The sequence below is a fragment of the Nakaseomyces glabratus genome, chromosome K, assembly GCF_010111755.1.
Source record: "Nakaseomyces glabratus chromosome K, complete sequence".
NCBI lineage: Eukaryota > Fungi > Ascomycota > Saccharomycetes > Saccharomycetales > Saccharomycetaceae > Nakaseomyces > Nakaseomyces glabratus.
In genome coordinates, this window is record NC_088961.1 from 688,249 (window position 1) to 712,023 (window position 23,775).

Below are 23,775 nucleotides of genomic sequence, written 5' to 3' on the forward strand. Positions count from 1 at the left end.
CCTTACTTTGCAGGATTTAATTTTGCTTTTGATTAATTTGCGATTCCTTGAGTGGCAATCAGGAAGGACTTCCCCGACTTACACTCACCTCCGTCCTAATCTCTTACATCCCATTAAATCCCTATATACTGCGTAGTTATATGGGCACTCTGAACATCAACTTCTGAACGCTGGACCCACATAAAAGCAATGAAGGTCACGGAAGAACTCTTGTTGAAATAGAATAATGAGAAAGAAATGCACTGAGAAAAATTTTTTCTCTCTCCTATAGCTCTTTAATATTCCATTTTAAAGACCCTGCTTGCATTATTGTTCTACACTCCATCAATATAACAAATCACCCAGGAAAACAAAGAGGAAACAAAGCATAATGGAGTCTGCTCCAATATTCTCTACGCCATTTTTACTGTACTCATCACATAATTAAAAAAAATTTAAAAAAAAAAACAATACTGGACAGATTTGTGTATTTCTTTTATAGAATATTTAGCTAAAAAACTATAATTAATATATATATGTAATGGTATTGAACAGACTTTCAAGCCTAAAAATTGCACTTAAAGATGTCTTAAGTTTTGTTTTTTCTTTGATTAAATATTCAGTTTCGAGGACAAAACTTTCTTTGTTATTATTTTCAACTTTTTTCTATACTCGATTTTCAATATTCTCAACAATAAAATAAGGGTCAACACTAAACAGAATAATAGCCATAACTATTGGGAAAATAGAATTTACCATCAATTTGTTCATTTAATAAATAATTTAGAGGACATTAACCTAATTAGACAGGAAGATTGTTATACTGCAACAAAAATTACATTAGAAAAGATATTGGCTCCAAAGTTTTGCTTCACTTACTTCAGTCACATTTTTTTTTGCTGATATAAACTGTATTCCATAAAGTTTTATTATTCTTCAATCACGCTTATTTGATATTCAATAAAAACAAGTTACGGTTTTTTCTTCATTAATATTCCTCCTCTCAGAATTATAAAATAACAAAACTGATTTCCATCGCTAGAAACAGCTATTAAGAATTTGGTTTTATAATAAGTTAAAAGGAATAACTCTAAACCACTTAACACTTTAATATTTATTCCGAAGCGATTATATTCGATTGGATATAAATCCTTGAATTATTTCAGATTGAATACACTTATTTTTTTGGACAATACATGTTTAGATTTGCTCAACCAGCGAATGTATTAAAGGGTAAAGCACCATCCCAAATAGTTCCACCGCATCCAAAGACAAACTCATTCGTTCACCCAAGTGCTCATCCACTGAAGTTCAATCCAAATAGTGCAATGACAGTAGAAGTACCAACACACCAAAATGGCCCTGCCTCAAACAATCAATACAACGGTAACCACAGCAGACCACACTTCAAAAATCAATTCAGCTCGCGCAATAGTTCTTTTACAAATGTTATGAATTATGGCAAGAATCATGGGAACAATAACATGTCACCTGATTCACCATGGTATAATGAAGTAGTTGCTTTTGAAGATTGTGTGTCTCAGACTCTGTATATGTCACAAACTCCTAGAAGATCAAACATGAGGAACAATGGTAACAATAACATGAATAATGGTAGACGCACAGAGCATCCTAATACACAAGCGAATCCATTATTTTGGGATTCTATCGGCAGAGCAATGGGCTTGTACCATGATTTAATCAATACCCCAGAATTGAACTCCGACCGTGTGTCTAAACTAGTCCATTTACTCCACAATGGTTTGAGAGCTAACAGAAATCAGCTGACAAGAATGAACAAGAAGCCTGACTATGATTCACAATCCTTTCATAAGGAAATGACCAATTACTTGTGTAAATCATTGAGGGAAATATCGGAAGACGTCTTAAATGGTAAAGTTGAACTTAATGAATACGGTGCCATGCACCTAATTACCGCATTTAAAGAACTTCTCTTGTTTCAAGAAGCAGTAAATATATGGAAGTCAGCTATAAATGGGTCCAACAACTACACCTCAAACATATTCTTGAATCCAAGAGTGGTTGGTGTTATTCTGCCAATTTTGTATGAAAATGGAGTATCTTATCCTGAAATTCAATCTTTATATGAAAAGTCTTCCTCCATGATTAACTACTTCCATCCAAATTTGTCCGTAGGTATGATCAGAGCATCTTTATCAGCAAGTGAGAATCAAATGGCATTGAAACTGTTCCAAAAGTTATGCGAAGAATCCACTGAAATGAAATACGGTTATTTAATTGAAACTCATTTATCATTTATTGGTGAATGTAAAGATCTAAATGTTGCTCAGGCGTTTTTTGATAAAGCATTAAATGATGAAATGCCATACAAGATTGATTTGCAAGTATCATATGTCAAGTCCTTTTTGAAAAATATCTGGAGTCAAACAGGTGACTTCAATCACATCTATCAGATTTGGTATAAATCATCACTCCATTATGGTAGACATGTTAATCATGGTATCTCATCTTCTTTGAATGATACTTTCTTTGATATATTTTTCGAGAACTATGCCAATGATAAAGTCCAGGGTTTCCCAATGTTACAAAACATTATTCAAAATTATCACAATATGAAAAATATTGATGAACCCTTTTTCAATATTATTCTCGCCAAATGTACTGTGTGGCATGATAGAACAATATTGGAGTATATCGACAATAGTTATGATGCTTTCAACATTCCAAAGACTATTGTTGCATACAGAATTTTGTTAAAGTCAATGGGCTCAATTGATGACGTAACTACCCAGGAAATTTTGCAAAGATGGATCAACTTAATTTGTAAATCCGACGAAATTGGCCAAAGGTTTATTGCTAATGCCGATTGGGCAGCACTGAGAGATGCGACCGTTACCTGGACTCAGCGCAACAGAGGCATATCATCTTCTTCCCCAATGAGTGCAGTGAACAGTCTTGCTCCAAGTACAACAAATACTCCTTCACCTTCTTTATCTCCTATTCCTGATCGTGATACTTTATCTAGCGCTCGAAACACACCAAATAAGATCTGGTCTGGTACACCAGTTCCACCACCATCAACAGAAATGGACTTCTACTCACATCCAGCATTCCAAGCCGCTAATGCTTCTGGTGCATTTGATGATATGGCTAGTGCAACTGTCAATCCAACCCCTAGAAAAAATTTTACTAATGGTATTGTACCAAACACCCCTCAACCAATTGACGACAGAATGGTACTTTATCTGAAGATTGTCAAGCGGTACTCACCATTTTGCCGTGACTCCAGACAACTAGCTAGATTGACAACAGGCACTGCTGTAAAATACTCTGTTTTACAAGAAGTTTTGAATCAATTCCAATCATTAAACGTTAACGACATTCCTGTTCCTGAATTGAGAAATCTGAAGCCAACCTGTGTTTAAGGTTAAAAGATATTCAAGAAATTGCACACCATTGTTTACGATTACGAATTACTAAATTATAGAGACAATTTCAATTTATGTCACAAATTAAAGTTGCAGAACATAAACATTCATGAATTTAATATTCTTTTTTTTTTTATCCAGAATCTTTCACAAATATTCTGACTAATATTTAATTGTTTTGCGCATTCAGTCAAGTATTATTTTTATTCCTTTTGTTTTTTGCTTTCCATTTTGTTTCCCTATCGAAATTACAGTACGCTAATCCATTCCTCTGAAAATCATATTCTTTGATGTTGAAATGCACTTAATTTAAAAGTTTGCTTGCTGTTATAGAATTCCGATCCCTGGAAGTTAGAGCACTCTTTAGATGTTATAATACCTCCACATTTCACATGTGCTATTTTTTTTTCCGACGCAGCACATTATAAATAAGAAAAACAAGTACACGTTCTAGTATACTATGAATATATAAATTCTAATATATATATGTATAATAATAATAATCATCAAATCAATTTATGGTTGTGTATACCTAGATAAGTAATACTTACAAAAGGTACGCAATATCTTTATTCTTTTCACTACGACAATTAATATTTAGTATTTCTTAAGCTTTCCGAAGTTGCCTTCATGAATCCCACCCTTGCATTATCTTTCAGTAAATCTACACAATGCCGTACAGCTTTATCATCAGTCGCTTCAATTAGCAAATATAGCTTCGGTTCAGTATTATTATCGTTGGTAACATTGGATGGTGGATAATAACGTCCTCGTAAAGTGATACTGCATCCAGTTTCACGGATCATATTGCTAATAGAGGTATTTTTGGTCATTTCCCACCTTACTAGTTGTGGGAGATCATTTACAACAAATTTACATACTGTTGCAATTGTTCCATCGGCATTTGTAACAGTTTCCACAGAAGTATCAAATTTGAAATCATCTGGTAAATCTGCCTCCTGGCTTATCGATATGTTATCTTGGTGTTTTAACTGTTCATCTAAATCGTTGTTGCTTGTTTCCTTACTGTTATCCATATTTTCAAGACCTTTCCCACCCAAACCTGTAGAAAGTTTGTATTTGCCTGATTTCAACCCATCCTCAAACTTTTGGGCCATTTGTTTTAAGTTTTTAACCTCCTTTACCGGACACTCAGAGAAATCTTTATCCCGCATAGCTTTATTTAGGATATAAGCGGAGCTTAACTCATTTGGTAATAACAAACTGATTGACGTACCTTCTCTAGTTCCTCTTGCAGTTCTACCAGTTGAGTGAACGTATTGCGCAAATGTTTTTGCAGAATTATATAGTATCACTCTTGAAACTTCAGGTACATTTAGTCCCCGCGACATGACCTCAGTGCACAACAGAATTGAGTTACTAGTTTTCTTAAAAAGCTCTAAATTTTGTCTTCTCTCGTTATATGGCCTTCCAGCATGAATTGAATATAATTTTTCCGAGTAATCGGTTAATCTCTTCTCAATAATGTCACATATCTGCTGACTTGATACAAATATTATAGTTTTCTCATCCACTGTCTCACTGTTAAAAACTTTCAGTAACGATAGTAATTCTTTAAATTTATCTGATTCGTCAGAACATATTGTAAACTTCTGATTGATTCTCTCATTAACCATGCCCTCTGCATTAACAGTGATTTGTAAGGGAGAATCAAGAAAACGAGAGGCAAAATTGCTCACTTTGCTCGGAAATGTAGCGCTGAATAAAACACACTGTCTATCTGGTCGAACAGTTCGTAATACACTGGCAATTTGAGGCTCAAATCCAAAATCAAAAAGTCTATCCGCTTCATCCATGACAACAAATGATATTCTTAGTGTAGATACTAGATTTCCTCCGTTCAATGATAGCAGATCTATGAATCTACCAGGTGTTGCAATAGCTATTTCAACACCTGTTTTCAATTTGTCGATTTGTTTCTTCAAATCAGACCCTCCAGTACAACAAATGCTAGAAATATCCAAGTCTGATATTAATTTTTGAACTTCTTCATTAATTTGCACCGCCAGCTCCCTTGTCGGAGCAAATATTACAGCAATTGGACCAGTTTCTCCATTTCGTAACTTCTTTTGAGCCTTGACATGTCTGATCATCGGCAGCAGGTATGAAATTGTTTTACCAGATCCAGTCTTGGAGATACCAATTACATCCCTGCCACTCATAATAGCCGGTATAGTTTGTGTTTGAATAGGAGTTAATGATTTGTAACTAAACACATCCTTAATAAATCGGATAATATCATAGGGAATACCAAGTTGAGACCACTTAGTAACTGGTCTTGGACAATCTTTACCTTCAATTTTGATGTTATCGAGGTCTAACCTTAAGTCTGCAATTTCATCTTCTGTATATGACTTGATCTCCTCTGGTTCATTATATAAACATTTAGATATAGGATCTAAGTCAATATTCCTAAAATTTACAGGTGTAAGGAGTTTCTTGTTTTTGTTCTTCTTAGCTTTGGCTAATTTTTTTTGTTCCTTCTGTAAAGCGTCAAATTTTGAGTTGTCTTCATCAAGTAACTCATCATTATTCACTTTATTATCAATAACCTCAAAATGAAACTCTTCTGTTGTTTCAATATTGCCAAAGAAGCTATCAAGTGGATCTTCAGTATTTAAGTCAACTTTTTCGAGTATGTCGGATTCTGATAGTTGTGCATCATTTGTTGGAGTACTATTGATGGGCTTCACTTCATCAAAGACATTGGAAACTCTCTTCTGTCTTTTCTTCCGTTTAATTCCTTGTATGTTCTCTTCTAGTCGCACACTCGAGGTATGGTTTATTTCACTTTGTGTAGCAGGTGGTGTTTGTTGGTCCGATTTAACCTCTAATTTCCTCTTCTTCCAAGCCTTGACCTTCTCTAGTTTATTTTCTATATCTGAGACATTATTCTGATTCGATGATTGGCTGTTAGTATTTACGTTCTGCGTGTTCAAAACTGCTTTGGATTCAGACTTCTTCTGCTTCCAACGAGCTAATTTCTCTAACCTCTCCTTCTGTTTATCTATACTAGTCATACCAATATCCACGTAGTCCGTTAGATTCTTTATACTTCTTAACCCTTTTTTATCACACTCAGAGCATTTATGATAATATAGTTGTTGACTCTTTTCATTTTTGCAGTTTTTCAAATTGAACAAGTTTCAAGATCATCGCAATTTTGAATTTCCTTCAATACCTATTAAAATTCGACAATATTGATCCACAATTATTAAAGACAGCCAATATTGGGTGACTAGAGCTATCGATAGCTCACACAATTTCTTTACTATAAAACTTCAATATCTTTAAAACTGATCTAGACAACGATGTCTGTGAAACCTGAGAAGCCCGTTTGGATGTCCCAGGAGGACTATGATAGACAATATGGTACAGTTGGAGATGGCGAGAATAAAACAGCTATTGTGGAAAAAACAACTATTACAACTCAATCTAGCAGTAATGTAGTTGTAGGAGAAGCATCAAAAACAAGCAGTGATATTGGCGCCAATAAAATTCAAAAACGTAAGAGACATGATGATTTCGCATTGGAAGAGAAGAAGAGGCGTGAAAGAGAGAGAAGACTGAGAGAAGAACAACTGAAGGAACATGAGATTAAATTGACAGCTGAAAAGATTACAAACGTCAATAACTTAGTGCGCGAGCATTACAACGAGAGAACCTATATAGCAAATCGAACAAAGAGAAACCAATCCCCAATTATCAAGCTTCGAAATTTTAATAATGCAATCAAGTTTATGCTAATTGATAAGTTTACACATACAGGTGATGTTGTTCTAGAATTGGGCTGCGGTAAAGGTGGTGATTTAAGAAAATACGGAGCTGCAGGAATTTCACAATTCATTGGTATTGATATTTCAAATGCCTCCATTCAAGAAGCCCATAAAAGGTACCAATCTATGAAAAATCTTGATTTTCAGGCCATTCTTATAACTGGAGATTGTTTTGGGGAATCTCTTGGTGTAGCGGTTGAACCATTTCCAGAATGTCGCTTCCCTTGTGATGTTGTTTCCACCCAATTCTGTTTGCATTATGCATTTGAGACCGAGGAAAAGGCGAGAAGAGCTTTATTAAATGTGTCTAAATCTTTGAAGGTTGGCGGTAGATTTTTTGGTACCATACCAGACTCTGAGTTTCTCCGTTATAAATTGAATAAGATTGGTAAAGACGTTCAGGAACCCAAGTGGGGAAACCAAATATACAGTATCAAATTTTCCAATAATGATTATCATGAAAATGGAAACGAATTTCCATCGCCATATGGCCAAATGTATACATTTTGGTTAGAAGATGCAATTGACAATGTTCCCGAGTATGTGGTTCCATTTGAGACACTAAGAAGTCTTGCAGATGAATATGGTATGGAACTGATTCTTCAAATGCCATTTAATCAGTTTTTTGTACAAGAGATACCTAAATGGGTAAATAGATTTTCTCCAAAGATGAGAGAAGGTCTAACAAGATCTGACGGTAAGTATGGTGTTGAAGGCATAGAGAAAGAACCAGCTGCTTATCTATATACAGTATTTGCTTTCAAAAAAGTAAGAGAACATGTTGAGTAAGGTTGGCATTCTCAGTCTTCAGGAAATGGTAAATGTAGTTGATGATTGGCTATGCAGAATAAAAAAAAGTAACAAAATCACGGCTTTATAATAGCTGGGTTTTGCGATGTATATAAGAAATTAAATATGCAATTAAATCTTCTAATCCATTGCGGATTATAATGCAGTAGTTACGGTCATCATTTGAGCGTTAATTAGCATAGTAGGTGGTAATCCATCAAGCCATATGTCAAGATTTTCAATATACTCCATACTTGCTGTTTCATCTTTGTGTGTTCCTAGTTGTGGTAGCGGTAATGTTGAAAATAGCAAACTGGAATGTTTAGATAAATTGATCATAACATCATTTAGGATTAGGTGTTGAGCTCGGCTTGGAAGATCATCAAATTTTATGTTTTCCATTAATTTTACTAAGCTTTCATTAGAGTTTAGAGGAGACAGTTCTGGAAGATCCTGCTTTCGAGACTGCCGTTCATTTGGATCGTTGGTATCAATTACTGGGATTAATGTGGGCTTGTCACCAATACCGTCTTCAAGCACCTTTGTTTTAGGTAATTTCCCGGTGCTAAATACCGGAAGTGTTTTCTTGCCACTACTTGAATCAAGATTATGAGACATGACTCTCCTGTCATTTTTATGATATATTCCATTTTGGTTCCGAAATAATCCGTTCAAGGTCAAAGTACTTGTGGATGTTGGTTTAGATGTCGTAGTAGACTCCGTATCAGATATTTCACTTTCATATGGACTTATTATCTGCTGGTTAGGAACACTCGAACTTAATTTCAGATTAACACCTAATTTTTGTAGGCCAGCAACCTTATATTTTTCAGTCTTAATGGTTTTGTTCCCAGTTATACCACCATCAGCTGTTGAAAACCGGCGTTTAGGATTTAATGTTCTTCTGGCATCAACCAGGTCATTCCACCAATCATCATCCTCAAGGACGCGATTGACGTATTCAAAAGCAGATGGCTCACCATGCACAATTGTGTTATAGACCCTAAACTGGTCCAAAGTCACAGCAATTACTTCAGCTTGAATACGTAATACATCAAGTAATTTTTGCATGTTCTCGATATCGTTTTTAACTGTATTGACATTTTCTGCAAATAAAATAACTCTTAGAACGTGTGTTTCTTTCCAATCAGGAACTGTTACCAAAATTGCCCCTAACTGTAAAATTAAAGTATACGTATCAAGATTAGTAGAAACTAACGAAGGTCTATTACCATCACTTTCTAGCTTTCCACACATTTGAATTGGATATAGATCTATCACTCTTTTTGAGGCTTGTTTTATTCCATCTCTTTGAGGAATATCTAAATCTCTGAAGCCATGAGCAATGGCAATGTTGGACTGCATAAGTGATAAATCTTCAATCATTTGAACCCATTGTGTGGGTGTAACCTTAACCTTATTTTCATAGGCATCGGTTGGAAGTGCTGTGGGTAAATTCATTTTTGCATCTATCATTTTCTGACTTTTAATGGCCTTCAAAGAGTTCATTGAAATCCGTGACTGAGACAAACTTGCAGATCCAGATTCGGGTCCTTTATTTTTGTAATTTTTCAAGTAATATGCACCAAGAACGGTTATGTTAGGTTTCATTCCACCTAATCCAGATCCAAGAAATACGTTTCTGACACCCCAGTTCAATGACGGACCAGTACCTATTTGCACAAACGCTTTGATTTTTGTTATATCCCTGATCTTCATCCACGCCTTCTGTTGTTTCTTTATGTTATCCAGTTGTTTTTGGAAGTTATTCACTACAGTAACATGACCTAAAATGTAGAGACCACCTTTTTTTAAATGGTTACAAAATAAAATTAAATTCCAGCTACTCCTAGGGTCATCTACAAATAACAAAATTTGAGGTCTCCAATATTTGATGTTGTCTTGTTTTAGTCTTAGTAGATATTTCCTTACTTGGTGATAAATCAGATTCTGAGAAACATCCCCCCAAGATTTTGGAGGGCAAAAATAATGAATTAGCAGAAACAGAATGGTCATAGCAGAGATTAATTCTGATGCTGATAGGCCATCCACAATAAGCATCGCAATCACAGATGAGATAGTACCGAAAAGTGCAGTGTACCTGTTAAAATATTTGAAAGATGGTCTAAAATTCGGTGCCGAAGATATACTCAGTAAAAAGCATGCCAGATTCATAACAGCAAATGTCATTAAGAATGTCATTGTTATGAAGTTTGCAATTTTGTTCACATCTAGAAATAAACAAAGTTGTGTTGAAAACCAAGTAAATAATAATGCTGATAGCGGGTGTTTATTAAAGACTTTTAAACCTGGAAATATCGAATCCTTTGCTATTGCCACTAAAATATAAGCAGCACCAACCATACCAACAATAATAGAAAATAGTGAGGTAGCTAATTCACCGGAAAAAATTAGCCATTGGACAACACTCACTGATTGGATAACTTGTAGTTCCTTATATAGTGTATTTCTTGGAATAGAGCAACCCATAGACATAACGACTACTGAATAGCAAATAATAGTGAACAATAAGCCCCACAAAGTCCCTTTAGGTATTGATTTAGAAGGTTTTCGAAGCTCACTTGACATACCAGCACCGGCAAATATACCTGCTGTGGCAGGAAAGAATACACCAAAAATATCACTGAAATTTTCCTTTCCCTTTAGCAAAGATCCTGCTGCACCTTTAGTGAAATGAGGGAAAAGATTGTTCTTAAATGTTTTCCAAGAAGGTCCTGTATATTTCACAAAACCTTCAGTAAATGGCAATTTAAAGAGCAATGAAATAGGTATCGAAATAATTGATGCAAATAAGATGAAAAATAGAATGTTGCCCGCTCTGGACACTGTCTGTGAGCCAACTAGGGCAACCATAAGGCAAATAAATAATATTGTTGTTGCATATATGAAGGAGTATACTTCACCTTGTGGTAATAGAGGCCATATTACGCCTGCGCTTAGATTATCTGATAGATTTTTGTTCGCTCCAAAGTTGTATAATAGTGGCTCTACCAGACCCACTGCATTCATACCACTATTGAATACTTGTCCCAAAAAGAATACCAGTCCAATAGAGCCACCAAATTCTGGTCCCAAACTTCTAGATATCATGTAGTAAGCCCCACCACCTCGAACAGTTCCATTCGTAGAAATTGCCGATATACTTAATGTAGTCAATAGATTGATACTATAACTTAGCACAAGTAGGCCTAAAGTACTCAGTATTCCCAACTGTCCCAGAATAAAACCAAATCTTAAGAACATCAGAATTGAAAGCACGTTAAGTGCTGTTGGAATGAACACACCATCAAAAGTACCTAATTTGTCCTTGTTGGGGTTATCTGGATCATATCGTGACGAAACTTTATGAGCTTTACCAGATGGTGTAGAGTAATAGTTGTATGAAGATGTTGAAGTTCTCCTTTGAAATTCCCCAATTAAAGAGCTTGATTCATTGACACTATCCCTAGGTGAAGGTCGATGAGCCCCCGGCAAATCATAGAATTTGCTTGCTCTCATATGCTTTATGGTATCTAATACTTTTCCTTGTTATTATCACGAATGATACACTAATTTCTCTTAGTAGTTGTGGTAAGAAATGTAGAATAATTTCCTGAACTATATCACAAATTGTTTGATTGCTTTGTGTAGATTATTGCAAAGGCTAATTAGTGTTTAGTTGATTCCATTTTATGTCACGGCATAGTTCCCGAAAATTTAGGATTCAGCGATGTCCCAGTAGTCATAGCAATTACATATCGCGACACCTGCTTATCCTAAGTATGGCAAACTGTCAACAGAGTTACGCACTGATCGTTTCAGAAACCAAGACTTTCATCAACAAGTTCAATTTTTTATAGCGGTGATGTCTAGTTGTCATGAGTCACTTAAAGGCATTGTAAAATGGGATCCTTTAGGTGAAACTCTGCAAAAGGTACATGCCATTGTAAAATGTAACTGTATTGCCAAACAGCAAAGCACAAAAAAGCAATACACTGCCCCCACTTACACTGATCGAACCCAACATATCAATAAATCCTTGTCAAGATATCTAGTTCAACCAAGTTAACAGCCCAATTATCGGTATTATTGTACGTTTGTACGTAACAGACTGTTGGTGCGTCCTCATGAAAAGTTAGTAGTAATTACCCGGCATCCTATCCTCCCTCCCCTGTCAGCAACCTTCCCTATCTCTAAGAACCGATGAGTGGTCATGGTGATAATAAGCTCGCTAGTCGGCTACATAAATGTTGTGAGTAATGTAGCAATTGGTGTGTTTGTTACTTGTTTGACTGTGATTCATAATAGCTGAATAAGTAAAATTATAATTGCTCACCGAACATTAGTTGAGAGTCTCCTAATGTCTGATAATTCTGTTCTAAAAGTTTTCAAGCTCGTCAAGGCCCCTATCTATTCCCACTGTTTCTCGGCGGATAGATCTGTACTAGCCATTTCATGTGAGGCTAACTGTTTGATTTATCGTGTTGGTGGTCCAACGCCTCAATTGGTGGCTACTTTGGCAAATCATGACAAACTGGTCACTGCCGTTGATATCTCTCCTCATGGTAGGATTGTGACTTGTTCACAAGACCGTAACGCCTACGTGTGGGAGCCATTGAGTGATGGATCATACAAGCCAACCTTGGTATTACTACGTATCAACAGAGCTGCTACATCTGTCTCTTGGGCTCCAAGTGGTTACAAGTTTGCCGTGGGCTCAAGTGCTCGCATAATCGCTGTCTGTTACTATGAGCATGAAAACAACTGGTGGGTGTCAAAGCATATCAAGAAGCCTATAAAATCTACCATCAATTGCCTCTCTTGGCATACGAACGGGGTTTTGCTTGCCGCTGGTGGTACTGACGGTTACATGCGTGTTTTCTCTGGTTTCATTAAAGGGTTGGACTCAAAGGAGTCGGTTGCTGGATCGCCATGGGGTGATAAATTCCCATTCGGTTCCTTGGTCAAAGAATGGTATCAAGGTTCGTACATTCATGACGTTAAATGGAGAAGTTCCCAGGAACAAATTGCGTTTGTTACCCACGATGCTAAATTAAACATTGTTGATTCTCAAAATGGATATGAGTTTACGGACTCTCCAGATGGTTTACCATTCAAAGCTTTGGTGTGGATTAATGACAATGAAATTTTGTGTGGTGGTTACTCTTGTCATCCTGTTTTATTTTCAAAGTCGTCTCAGGGATGGAAGTTTTCCAAGAACATTGACAAGATTGGTGCAAAGACTCCTACCCCTCAAGTTGGTGGTGAGGACGAGGATGAAAATCCAACATTTGGTATGTCGGCCTTGAAGAAATTTAAGGAATTGGATTTGAAGGGTAAAGTTAGTGTAGAAGTCCAAGAATCGGCTCACGAAAACACTATTACCGAATTAGCACCATTTGCTGAGTCTAACGGCCAAGTCACAGAGGTCAGTTCTTGTGGTCTAGACGGTAAAATTGTTATTTACAGAATCTAATCTTTACAAGTATTAAGTATTATTGATTTAGTGATGGCTAATAAAATATAATAATAGTAATAATGCATTCCGAATATACAATACTGAAACCACTACCATAATAGTATATGTAGTGCTAATAATAATACAAAATTGAGTTTCTAATTCCTACGGTAGATGAGAAGTAGTCATCCTTAAACCTCAATAACAACATTGAAGAACTGTTTTTTAATGAATGCAAATTCATGACTCAGAATTGAATTTCTGAGTTTGCTGCTTCTGTAAAATTAGTGAATACACACTCCCCTTTAATAGTGTGCCAACAAGGCCAATTTTTACTTCAATTTCTCTCATTTCCTTTAATATCTCATCAGGTGATGAATTACTCGAATCTTTATTGCCTTTTGTATCTAATTGTTGCTGATTGAGATCTTTGATGGAACTATCCAAATCTCGCAGACAGCTCACAAGTTCTTTGTATCTCGCAAGCACTTTTTGCTGTAAGGGCGTCAATGTATTATCCATATCTAATCTTAGTTTTCCTTAGTGTTAGCGTTATGTAAATGGCCTATTGGTTTTAATGTTGAAACACAAATGAAATAAAATGGTGGAAACACTAAAAAATGCTACTTTGATCTTTTAAATGTAAATATTGAGTTGTGATTATTTTTCGTGTCTAGGTGATATTAAGAAAGTATAACACTATCATAATAAAAAGAATTAATTGCTCAAACAAAACTAATATTTAAAGCATATTTAAAAACTGTATAATATTGTTACAACATGAGAACTGCTACTTAACTATTTATATGAATTTGCTCTATCAACAGAGCGCTCGCAACATTACTAAAATGTGGTCTATGTAAGGCACTAAAAATAATTGTCATCACTAATACAAAGAGATCAGGTATGTGTACTTTCTTTGTCTTTCATTGCGTGATAAACGTAGGTTGAATTAATCCATTTGATTGAGTTGACATTAACTCTTTTCAAAATTAGCTCTGTCTATTTCAATTTTATTACTGATTAGCATAATGGCGGCTTGCAAAGCCATATAAGTCCCTTTAATCGTCAATTTTCTTTCAGAGACTCCTTCAATGCGGTTGTCAATAAAAATTGCACACCCTGTACTTTCTTTGACTGAATTAATGTGTTTGCCTTCTTTACCAATTATATTTCCAACAAAATTCTCATCTATGTAAATATCTTGCTTTACTGGAGCAATCGGGTTGCTGTAGGCCATGTTGTTTTCCGGATTGTCAACAATCCTGACATTTGGTATATTTCTAGTAGGTGTAAATGATGGAGCACTAGCCACATTCGCTGATGTATAGTGAATTTGGCCTGATTCGGGCCTATTCATGTATTCATCGTGAAATGCATGGCCATTAATAGATGGTGGTACGTTGTTAGCCAGCATGGATTGCGGTCTTGGTAGTCTATGTGACTTTTTGTTTCTTGGAGTATTATATTTATCCATTGGATGGTATTGGTGATGCATTTGATGAGGAAATTTGTTATACATTTGTGCACCATATGAGTTCGGTAGAGCCGATCCCATTTGTGAAGGCTGATAGAATATGGATTTTCTCTGTTTCAACTCTTCTCTGCAATTCAAAAGTGATTGGGCAACGTAATATGTAGCGATATGTATGGCATCTGGTACACCAGTGATGGATAATATCCTATCATTGGACATCATTAATTGATTTGGGGATGCATACAGTTTTGCGGCACTTCTTTCTTCTATTTCCCGTAACTGGCTGCCACCTTTTCCGATTACACTTCCCATTAATGCGTGCGATATTAGCAAATTTAAAATTAATGTTGTGTCTTCTGCATCTGAGCTATTTTGACTAGCTTCACTATCCAAGCTCGAGCTACTTTGATTTGCGTTATTCTTACTGTCCTTTTCAATTATAATCCTAGCAATTTTACCAAAGGCTTTACCAACATTCTCGCAGCTTCCCTTAACGTGTATTACCCTTTCTGGTACACCTCTGATATTTGGTGAAACGTTTATCTTTGTACTTGTCTGTTCTTTCAATTTATTTATTGATTCTCCCTTTGGGCCGACTATTATAGATGCCTGTTTGACTAAGCAGAGCATACGTAAGCTGATATCCTGGCTCTGTATATTGGTCTTAGGGTCCAATTTTGTGCTTGTATATGAACTGTTGCGGTCATCAGAACTTAATTCGGATTTGGAATTTCCTTCATTGTCAGCCTCTTCATCATCCAGAGCAACCCGTTTAATCTCAGCCTCTAGATCCACACAGTCTTCATTTTTCCTCTTCAAGACATTAGGTGAAAGCCCATTTGAACTGGAGCTCCCCATTGTCTCTTTATCAATAGTCATCATATCACTGTTGTCGGATAATATAATTGAACAGTATAGACTTGTTTCTCACTCTTGTAATTTATGATACTTACCCCTAACAGCAACAATTGTAACAGCCTTTCTATAATCCAGAAGTCACAAATTATTAAGCTTGTCAATTATCTGAGTCGAACACGATTTACTTCTTATAGTTTATGTTGCTCCTCAATATCAATTCTTGAAAAAGCACCCTTGTTGTTCTTTCTGTGAGTCGCACCTATACGATACCTTTTGTCAAAGACAGAATAATATAATGTAATATACCCAATTCAAAAACCCGACGTTGTAATGTAACAATTTCTGATAAAAAGATTGTAATATTGCTGTACCTCAGTTGAATCCAGTAATCTTTGCCTTGACTTCTGCAATTGCCATTGTATTACAGACTATGTTGTTCAATTCTGAGAGCTCTTTATTGCTGTGAAATTGCTATTTTTCGTGAAATTTCGGAATTTTGACAGACTTTTGGTGACCTCTCGCCCCACGATTTATTACCCGGACATTTAGACCCAAAAGTCTTGATTTAAAGGCTCATCGATGGGATGGAAGGTAGTACAATGAGCACCGAAGTCAACATAGTTAGCGTGCCATTATATCCAGTTTGTTTCATCTAATCCTTGGTGTTGGAGTACTACATTGATAAGATCGTCTTAGTCGGAAAAGTTTGCTTCTTCTGAGATTTGAATCAAGCATGGAAGAGACGGATATAGCAAAATTGAGTGAAGAAGAGTATAATGAGGAGGAGGATGAGGACTTTGACCCTACCAAGGGTACAGCTGTTGCGGGAGCAGAGGTCAGTGATGGTGAGGATGATGATGAGGATGATGAGGATGATAGTCGTGTGAAAGATAGTTACTCGCACATAGTGAGTGAAAGTGGTGGACTTGTGAAGACGAGGCGGGCACGTCAGCAGGAGGAAGAGTTTAAACGCAAAAACAAGTATGAAGGGATTGTAGAGGCTGCTATATCAGAAAAAGTTGGCAGTATATGGGAAGATTTGAAGAAGGAGTCATTATCTCGGTTACATAACAAAGAAAATGACTCTGTAATATCAGAGTCCTCCAAACTTAAGAAGGATAATCATGTAGCTGGCGAGGAGATGGTAACCATAGAGAGAGTATACAAGTTTGCAGGAGAAACCATACGAGAGAAAAAGACGGTGCCAATATCTAGTGCAGAGGCGGTTGAATATTTGAACAACTTGAAATTCAGGAAATCGACCGACCAAGCTGGTTCTACAAAGAGAAAACTTGAAGAAATTGATGTTAAGGAAAATAATAATACAAATGAAGATACATCTGAGAGTGGTATTGATAGAAAGAAGCTGCGAAGGCCCTTAAAAAGGCCACCTTTTTTGGAGCAGATTATATCAGGAGCTCTGAAACCAAAGTTGTCAACATTGGAAAAGTCCAAGTTGGACTGGGCAACATATGTTGACAAGGAAGGTATCAATGATGAACTTTCGGCTCACAATAAAGACGGTTATCTTGCAAAACAAGATTTCTTGAATAAAGTGGACTCTGTCAAAGAGAATGAATATAAAGAGTTGAGAAGGAAAGAGATGATGATAAGACTTCAAGAAACAAAATAATTTACCCAAATAATTATAATCTAGTATGTGGGGTAATAGTCACAAAGTAAAAATCTGTAGAAAAGTGATTATTTTACCCCATCATGCTGGTTAGTTGTAATATTAACATAGAACCTTGGTTAGTCGCGTGATTAACATTCGCTTCTCATATTTAAAATTAGATATGTCTACTAGTATGTTATTCTATAAATAATGATGATAACAGATAAGTGGATCTAGGTATGATGACTTAGTTGATAGCCACAAACTGTAGAAGTCAAACTAGCCTTCGATGATGTAGCGTAGTAAGTCGCCCAAAGTTAAGATTCCAATTAACCGTCCGTTTTCGTCCACTAGGTAGAATGTATGTACCCTAGATTTTCTTATTATGTCAAATATGGTAGCCAGCTTATCTTCACCAGTACATGTGTATATACCCTCATAGTCATCACCTCTTCTCATTAAAGCTTCTCCCACACATAGAGAAAGATCATTGTATATACCGCCTTTAACTAATCCTAAAATATCAGACGCCTCATATGCGTTAAGTAGTACGCCGTTTTCATCTAAAATAGGCACTGAAGATACTTCGTGAGTGGTCATTAACTGGATAGTGTCTATTAGAGGAGTTTCCATTTTGCAGGATTTAATATTTTTCCTAGTGCCCAGTTGTAAACTATTAATGGACCTGTGCATAAAATGCACATCCTTATAGTTCAGTACTAGAAATTTAAGTATTCTATATTGAGTCAGCATTCCAACCACTAGTTCTCTCTCCGTAAAATCTTCCTTGTCCAGCAAGGCAATCTTTCTAGTCTGTGACTGCAACATCAACTCACAAGCTTCGAAGAGAGACCTCTCTGGGTGGATAGTGCAATTCTCCAAAGGTGCATGCATACCAATAGAGTACTCGATTTCTTTCAAGTCTTTAAGTCTCAACTTATCCATGGTGTCAAATTGATCAGGGTTGGAGAAAAAATACTGTACAAGTCCAATGAAGTCCATTAGCGTAAGTATACCGGCAAACCTCGACCGCTTCGAGTCCCAAATCGGCGCAGACAAGACTTTATTTTGAATCAAAACATTCAAGGCTCGCTTAACAGGGAGACCAGACTCAAGCACTATCATTCTATATGACACAGGTAGGATATCATAGGAAGACTTACCTCTAAGAAAGTGTCGACAGGACTCTAAGGCCGCACGCTGCTCTTCAATAACTCCTTCAGTGTTCTGTACTCCAGGCATCGCTAGCAACCTTTGTAATTACTTTTCAGTGGGAAACTCGAGGCCCTTATTAGAAGAAAGAGGAGATGGCTGTGGATATATCACAAATGGCAGGCACTATATGTTTTCAATCTCAAAAGATCAACTTCCTGGGACCTGCTTGGCAGTGCTTGTCACTGCGCATTCTCGAAGATAGTTTCTTTCTTTTTCTATTAAGCTCATCACTTAGCATAGTGTAGCCCTTACAATAGAAAACTCAGAAGAAAAAATTTTTTGGAAATTTTTCAGCCAACTTGCGGGAAAAAAAAAGTATAAAAGGCGATGAGGTTACGAAGATTTCAAGATTAGAGAAAAATAATTTCCCTTCTTACTCTTTGTTTCTTCTTTTGAAAGAAACCAAGAATCTCTTTGCCTTTTGGCTTAGATCAAGTGTAGTATCTGTTCTTTTCAGTGTAACAACTGAAATGACCTCAATGAGGATCATTACCTTAACTATTTTGTTACAACACGATTTTTTTGCACATGAAAACTTTTCTGGTTGTGGGCAGGATTTATTTTTGGGAGTCTCGTATGGTTAGGAGTGGCTATTTTGTGTTCGTTTGGATGAGGGCTGCTCTATTCTGGGGAAGAAATGTGTTATCATGGGTATGTTAGTAATGGGGACTAGAGAGAAAGCTCGCTTTTTCATCTATTTCCTGTGAATCATATTCATGGTAATGTTATTTTTTACTCTTGGGAGGAGCTACTTTTCCTCTTTCTTTCTAACATGATATGGGTTTTTCTTGGCTGGGATTTCCGAAACCTGCTCGTTTCCATTTTTACCAATTTCGATTTGCTACCAACTGTCCTTTCATTGCTTTTTTCATGAAGCAATCAAGGGATGGAGGAGCATATATCGAAGATAAGAAGAGGTTGTATATGGGAAACGGTTCCAAGTTCACTCTAAAAAAGGAGGTTAGATTTTCTTTGTGGAATGGTCCATGGTTAACGAGATATGGTCGAGTCCAAGGACTGTACGGGACAGTTCCTTTTAGTTGCCATCTTTCCTTAAGCATAGGTATGATTTTATTGTCTTTGGGAGTTCTTTACTTATAAAGAGGTTTGTTTGCTAGGTATCTTGGTCAATTAACATTTTTGGGTTTTGGGATTGAAATTTTATCGAAGTCGGTGAGTTTTTTTCACTTACATAAAGGAGTATCATTCCAGTATGTTTTGTCATTTATGCTTCTTATTTTTTGTGGTTCTAATGGTTTTCTGATTTACGGGAGAAGGACGGACTTGGTCTATGATGAGATTGGATAAAGTAATATATGCGGGTGAAATGTGAACTAGATGCCACTCATAGAGTTCATTTACGTGGGATTTTGGAAACTTCTGTGTATGGGCCGAAAAACGTTTTCTATTTATGATTGTTGTATGGTTGGCAGTTAAGTCTGATATAATAAGTATAGCCATCTTTTTGGTGAGACTCCCATGCAACGTTAAATTCATACGATGGAATTTGTTTAGTACGCTCAAATGCTTATGAAGCACCGATTTATCACAAGATGAACTTTAGGTGTCGTGTTTACTGTCTTACTTTTATTATTTTGTTCTTTTGCAGCATTTGGACTGTCTGTGTGTAACTGTTCATCATTCAAGGGAAATCATAGAAGGACTGCATAGATATGGGGGTAGTGATAGATGTTCTGGGGATGCTCTGGGTGATTTGAACTTATTTACTTTTTATGGGAATTTTAATCTTCTAAATTTGTTGATTGGTCGATAGTTAGTAGCATACCTTGGAGACTTCCGAGGGCTTTATTTCTCTGTCTTTGTTTAATGATGGTAATGTTTGAGAAGGTGTTGTCTCCTCGATAAGACGAGATATTCAGAAAAGCATTGTTTTTTTGTTTGGTCAAGTTTTTGTGCTACCATGAATTCGGCCTCTTGATAATCCGACCGATCTACTTAGGAGCTTTCTTCTGGGAATGTCGTCCTGTGTATAATTAGAAGTGTCGCAATCCTCACACCTGAGCCGCCTGTTTTGCCTGTTAGCTATTCCCTTCGCCTTTGGTGATGTGGTGGTAGTTAACTGTGCGAGCAGTACAGGCTTACACCTTGATTGCTTGATGCATCTCTAGTCTTCTTATTTCCCTTTAATTTTAACCTCCTAATGTCATTTTTAAAATGAGGACATTTTATGGCAGTAGGACAACTTAACTTACATTGATTATTCATCTATTTTACTTGCATTCAATTATATATATGGCATTATGAATGAATAAGCGGAATATATGCATTGATGTATTTATTTTTATGTATATGCAATAATGCTGACTAGAGTGTGAGTGTATATATATCCAAGTAATTATCAATTTAACTCTATTGAAAAGTTTTAATTTGGAATGTTCAGCCTTTGCCTCCGTTTGGCAAGGAAATCCTTGAATTTAGGATCGCCAGTTATGGCAGTATCCATAGAATGGTTCAGCAGTTTCTCTTTTGAGAGCTGGAATACATTTAGTTCAATAAGGAGATATTCTTTAAAACCTGATGATGCCATTATTATCTCATTTTTAAGAGTGTCGTTGAATTGATTGAACTGTGTTATGTCCATTAGTAAAGGGTCCGTGACATAAAACAGACTACCATCAGAACCGCCGGTGGCCGTGGCATGATAATATAGTTGGTTTACAATGTCATCAAACATATTAAATGACTTGAAGATCGATGAGATTTGTTGGAATATCACAGAGATGGAATTAGAGAACTCTTCTCTGATGTGGTATTGACTTAATTGATCTGATAGTAAGCTGACAATCGAGATTAGATTTTTATGGGTTTGTGAAATCAATCTCATCAACTTTTCATAATTTTCGCAGTTGCTAAAGTTCTTAGTGATTTTGTTGATCTTCTCATGTAAGGAAATTAATTTCAATATTACATGGCTTCTAAGCGTGAATATTGGATATTGGGATTCATTAGTATGTAAGAGAATCAATGACTCCATAGCATCCTTTAAAAATTCCAACAACGGTTCAGAGATAGATTTAAACAGTTTAAACACTATCGAGCTGAGAATTTTCTGATTTTCTTTTGATATTGTTTCACTAAGCATGATAACATATATGGATGTGGTTTTATTAGAATGATTTAGGGAATTTCAGAGAGAAAGAGTAGTGACACCTGATCGAGACAATGTCCCTTTTAATCTCGATAAAAATAATACGCTGAAATTAGGAAGAAACAGTGTTCCTTATTCAAATGAAGTTTATAAATTTATATTGTGGTGTTTTTTGATATTCCACTTTATGTTTAGAATTGTGTTAAGTAAGAAGATTGCCAGCAATCACAGAGTAGATCATATATGCATGGCATATTTTAGATAATTCAGTGAGCATTATATATACGTATATATATAAAATATGATTTGTTCAGTCATAATTTAATGCACTCATCGCAACTAGAAGAAATGTGTCATTTTTGATAAAAGATTTCAATTCTTGCTAAGAAAATACTGTGGCACCAAGTACAGCAGTGAGAAAATATATGAAAAACAATGTAAAAAAAAAATTAAGTGCAAATGAGTAATTTAGCTGTGGGAGGGACCCATCTGGCGAAGAAATAAAAATAGTTCAAACGTAATTTTTATTGCAACCAAGCAAGATTTTGAGAGAGCATGTATTTTTGTTGATCCTTTCTAGCAAGGTGTATACTACAATCTAAGACAGACCTGTATATACCATCTTGTCTTGTTTTTTTTTTTCTCATCCGTTGTCGGATCCTTTCAAAAGATCCCCATACTATATCCGTGCTTGCCATGTATGGAATTTCTCCCTGCTGTTTCAAGGATATAATATCTTCCATACGTCAAGGTGTACTTTAGTGTGGGGATAACTGATACTTCAAGCTTAGTAGAGAGGTTAACAACTATAGTAAATTCTCCTGTGGGGATGCCTCCATTTCAATCCCCACAAGAGAAAGGCAATGGCAAACTAATGCACTATTCTTTTCTTTTTGAAAAAAGGTTATGGTGAAAATGATATGACGTATCTTTGTAAACTTCGTGGCGGGGTGTGTGGTGGGGAGAACCCTTTCATGAAAATGACGTTTCTGTTATGATCTTGAGCAATGAATGATGGATCCGCAACTGAATGATCCAATACATCAGGCCAAAGCCTCTATTATTTGGAATTGAAATACTATCCACTATATTATATTTTATGTTGAACATCAAACAATAAGGGTGCTGTCTTTCTTCTACTCCATTGACATGTCAACGTAAGTTATGCAATGATGTGGAACTTCATTTTCAACGCATTCGCAGGATGTTCTATGAATTCCGGGGAAACGATGTTCTAAAGAACTAACATCTTTATTGCAATATACTTAGAATATTTTTAACTGTGGCTTCAGTTCTTAACCCTTCATCTGTTAAAAAGAAAATGAGCATTTGCTTTTCTTTGCTTATGACCCCAATATTGTACCTTGAAATGCACAGGAATCCTACGATATTTGAAAACAATGAAAAGCCACATGTTTTATTTTTTTTGTGCACGGTTCCTATTATTTCTTATTTAATTCAGTGTGGAGTTAGCTAGATTTCTTTAGTGTAAAGAAGTAGAGGACAGCACATGCTGTAAATCTGTTTATCTCCATTGTTGTTGGAGTTTGGTTTAATGTAGATAGTTATTTGATAGCGATTTAGTTGCTAGATAGATATTTGCGGAACGAAAACTATCTTATAGGATATGTCTTTCGAATATCACTTTCTTTTTTTTTTGACCAGGTTAATAGTCAAAAATGAATTAAAATAGCTAAAAATATCTTACAGCAGTGAAGGACCAAAGGAGATAACAAAAGAACTCTTTCATTTTTGATAATAACAAAATTAGATTTCTCAAACATAAAAAATATTCTTATGAATCAACTGAGATGACACTTTTCTTATTTATTTGATAGTAAGCACTATACCGGTGGCTATCAATGGCGTCATATTGTCGTTAACGCATTATTTATCGCTAGAAGATGTTCATATACTATTAATCTACTTTTATAAAGAATTCTTTAATTTCTACACCCCAAAATAACTTGGAATAAAAGTATAACTACTATCGATATTTTGTCTTAGATCAGAGGCGCTAATCAGTTTAATTATGGGATTTATGATAATACCATAAGTCACGTGATAA

The 23,775-nt window shown here is 35.9% G+C and overlaps 11 protein-coding genes across 11 annotated transcripts; 5 read left to right on the forward strand and 6 right to left on the reverse strand.

The window, feature by feature from the left end:
* Nucleotides 1-1,175: 1,175 nt before the first annotated feature.
* Nucleotides 1,176-3,386, forward strand: GVI51_K06853 (uncharacterized protein; the record flags this gene model as incomplete). The annotated part of the gene is made up of 1 exon (XM_448528.1): nucleotides 1,176-3,386. One exon carries the CDS (start codon nucleotides 1,176-1,178, stop codon nucleotides 3,384-3,386), a length of 2,211 nt encoding a protein of 736 aa, XP_448528.1.
* A 593-nt stretch (nucleotides 3,387-3,979) lies between these two features.
* PRP5 (DEAD-box RNA helicase PRP5) lies at nucleotides 3,980-6,430 on the reverse strand (the record flags this gene model as incomplete). Its single annotated transcript, XM_448529.1, has 1 exon — nucleotides 3,980-6,430. The coding sequence occupies one exon, from the start codon at nucleotides 6,428-6,430 to the stop codon at nucleotides 3,980-3,982; it is 2,451 nt and encodes an 816-aa protein (XP_448529.1).
* Nucleotides 6,431-6,721: 291 nt separating this feature from the next.
* ABD1 (mRNA (guanine-N7)-methyltransferase) lies at nucleotides 6,722-7,975 on the forward strand (the record flags this gene model as incomplete). Its single annotated transcript, XM_448530.1, has 1 exon — nucleotides 6,722-7,975. The coding sequence occupies one exon, from the start codon at nucleotides 6,722-6,724 to the stop codon at nucleotides 7,973-7,975; it is 1,254 nt and encodes a 417-aa protein (XP_448530.1).
* A 156-nt stretch (nucleotides 7,976-8,131) lies between these two features.
* On the reverse strand, nucleotides 8,132-11,494 carry VHC1 (Vhc1p; the record flags this gene model as incomplete). Its single annotated transcript, XM_448531.1, has 1 exon — nucleotides 8,132-11,494. The coding sequence occupies one exon, from the start codon at nucleotides 11,492-11,494 to the stop codon at nucleotides 8,132-8,134; it is 3,363 nt and encodes a 1,120-aa protein (XP_448531.1).
* An 841-nt stretch (nucleotides 11,495-12,335) lies between these two features.
* On the forward strand, nucleotides 12,336-13,451 carry ARC40 (Arc40p; the record flags this gene model as incomplete). The annotated part of the gene is made up of 1 exon (XM_448532.1): nucleotides 12,336-13,451. One exon carries the CDS (start codon nucleotides 12,336-12,338, stop codon nucleotides 13,449-13,451), a length of 1,116 nt encoding a protein of 371 aa, XP_448532.1.
* Nucleotides 13,452-13,673: 222 nt separating this feature from the next.
* Nucleotides 13,674-13,955, reverse strand: DAD3 (Dad3p; the record flags this gene model as incomplete). The annotated part of the gene is made up of 1 exon (XM_002999534.1): nucleotides 13,674-13,955. One exon carries the CDS (start codon nucleotides 13,953-13,955, stop codon nucleotides 13,674-13,676), a length of 282 nt encoding a protein of 93 aa, XP_002999580.1.
* A 454-nt stretch (nucleotides 13,956-14,409) lies between these two features.
* Nucleotides 14,410-15,792, reverse strand: PBP2 (telomere maintenance protein PBP2; the record flags this gene model as incomplete). The annotated part of the gene is made up of 1 exon (XM_448533.1): nucleotides 14,410-15,792. One exon carries the CDS (start codon nucleotides 15,790-15,792, stop codon nucleotides 14,410-14,412), a length of 1,383 nt encoding a protein of 460 aa, XP_448533.1.
* A 709-nt stretch (nucleotides 15,793-16,501) lies between these two features.
* SWC5 (Swc5p) lies at nucleotides 16,502-17,401 on the forward strand (the record flags this gene model as incomplete). Its single annotated transcript, XM_448534.1, has 1 exon — nucleotides 16,502-17,401. The coding sequence occupies one exon, from the start codon at nucleotides 16,502-16,504 to the stop codon at nucleotides 17,399-17,401; it is 900 nt and encodes a 299-aa protein (XP_448534.1).
* Nucleotides 17,402-17,662: 261 nt separating this feature from the next.
* On the reverse strand, nucleotides 17,663-18,625 carry GVI51_K07029 (5'-AMP-activated protein kinase subunit gamma; the record flags this gene model as incomplete). The annotated part of the gene is made up of 1 exon (XM_448535.1): nucleotides 17,663-18,625. The coding sequence occupies one exon, from the start codon at nucleotides 18,623-18,625 to the stop codon at nucleotides 17,663-17,665; it is 963 nt and encodes a 320-aa protein (XP_448535.1).
* A 750-nt stretch (nucleotides 18,626-19,375) lies between these two features.
* On the forward strand, nucleotides 19,376-19,699 carry GVI51_K07051 (uncharacterized protein; the record flags this gene model as incomplete). Its single annotated transcript, XM_448536.1, has 1 exon — nucleotides 19,376-19,699. The coding sequence occupies one exon, from the start codon at nucleotides 19,376-19,378 to the stop codon at nucleotides 19,697-19,699; it is 324 nt and encodes a 107-aa protein (XP_448536.1).
* A 1,282-nt stretch (nucleotides 19,700-20,981) lies between these two features.
* On the reverse strand, nucleotides 20,982-21,701 carry GVI51_K07073 (uncharacterized protein; the record flags this gene model as incomplete). Its single annotated transcript, XM_448537.1, has 1 exon — nucleotides 20,982-21,701. The coding sequence occupies one exon, from the start codon at nucleotides 21,699-21,701 to the stop codon at nucleotides 20,982-20,984; it is 720 nt and encodes a 239-aa protein (XP_448537.1).
* Nucleotides 21,702-23,775: the final 2,074 nt, after the last annotated feature.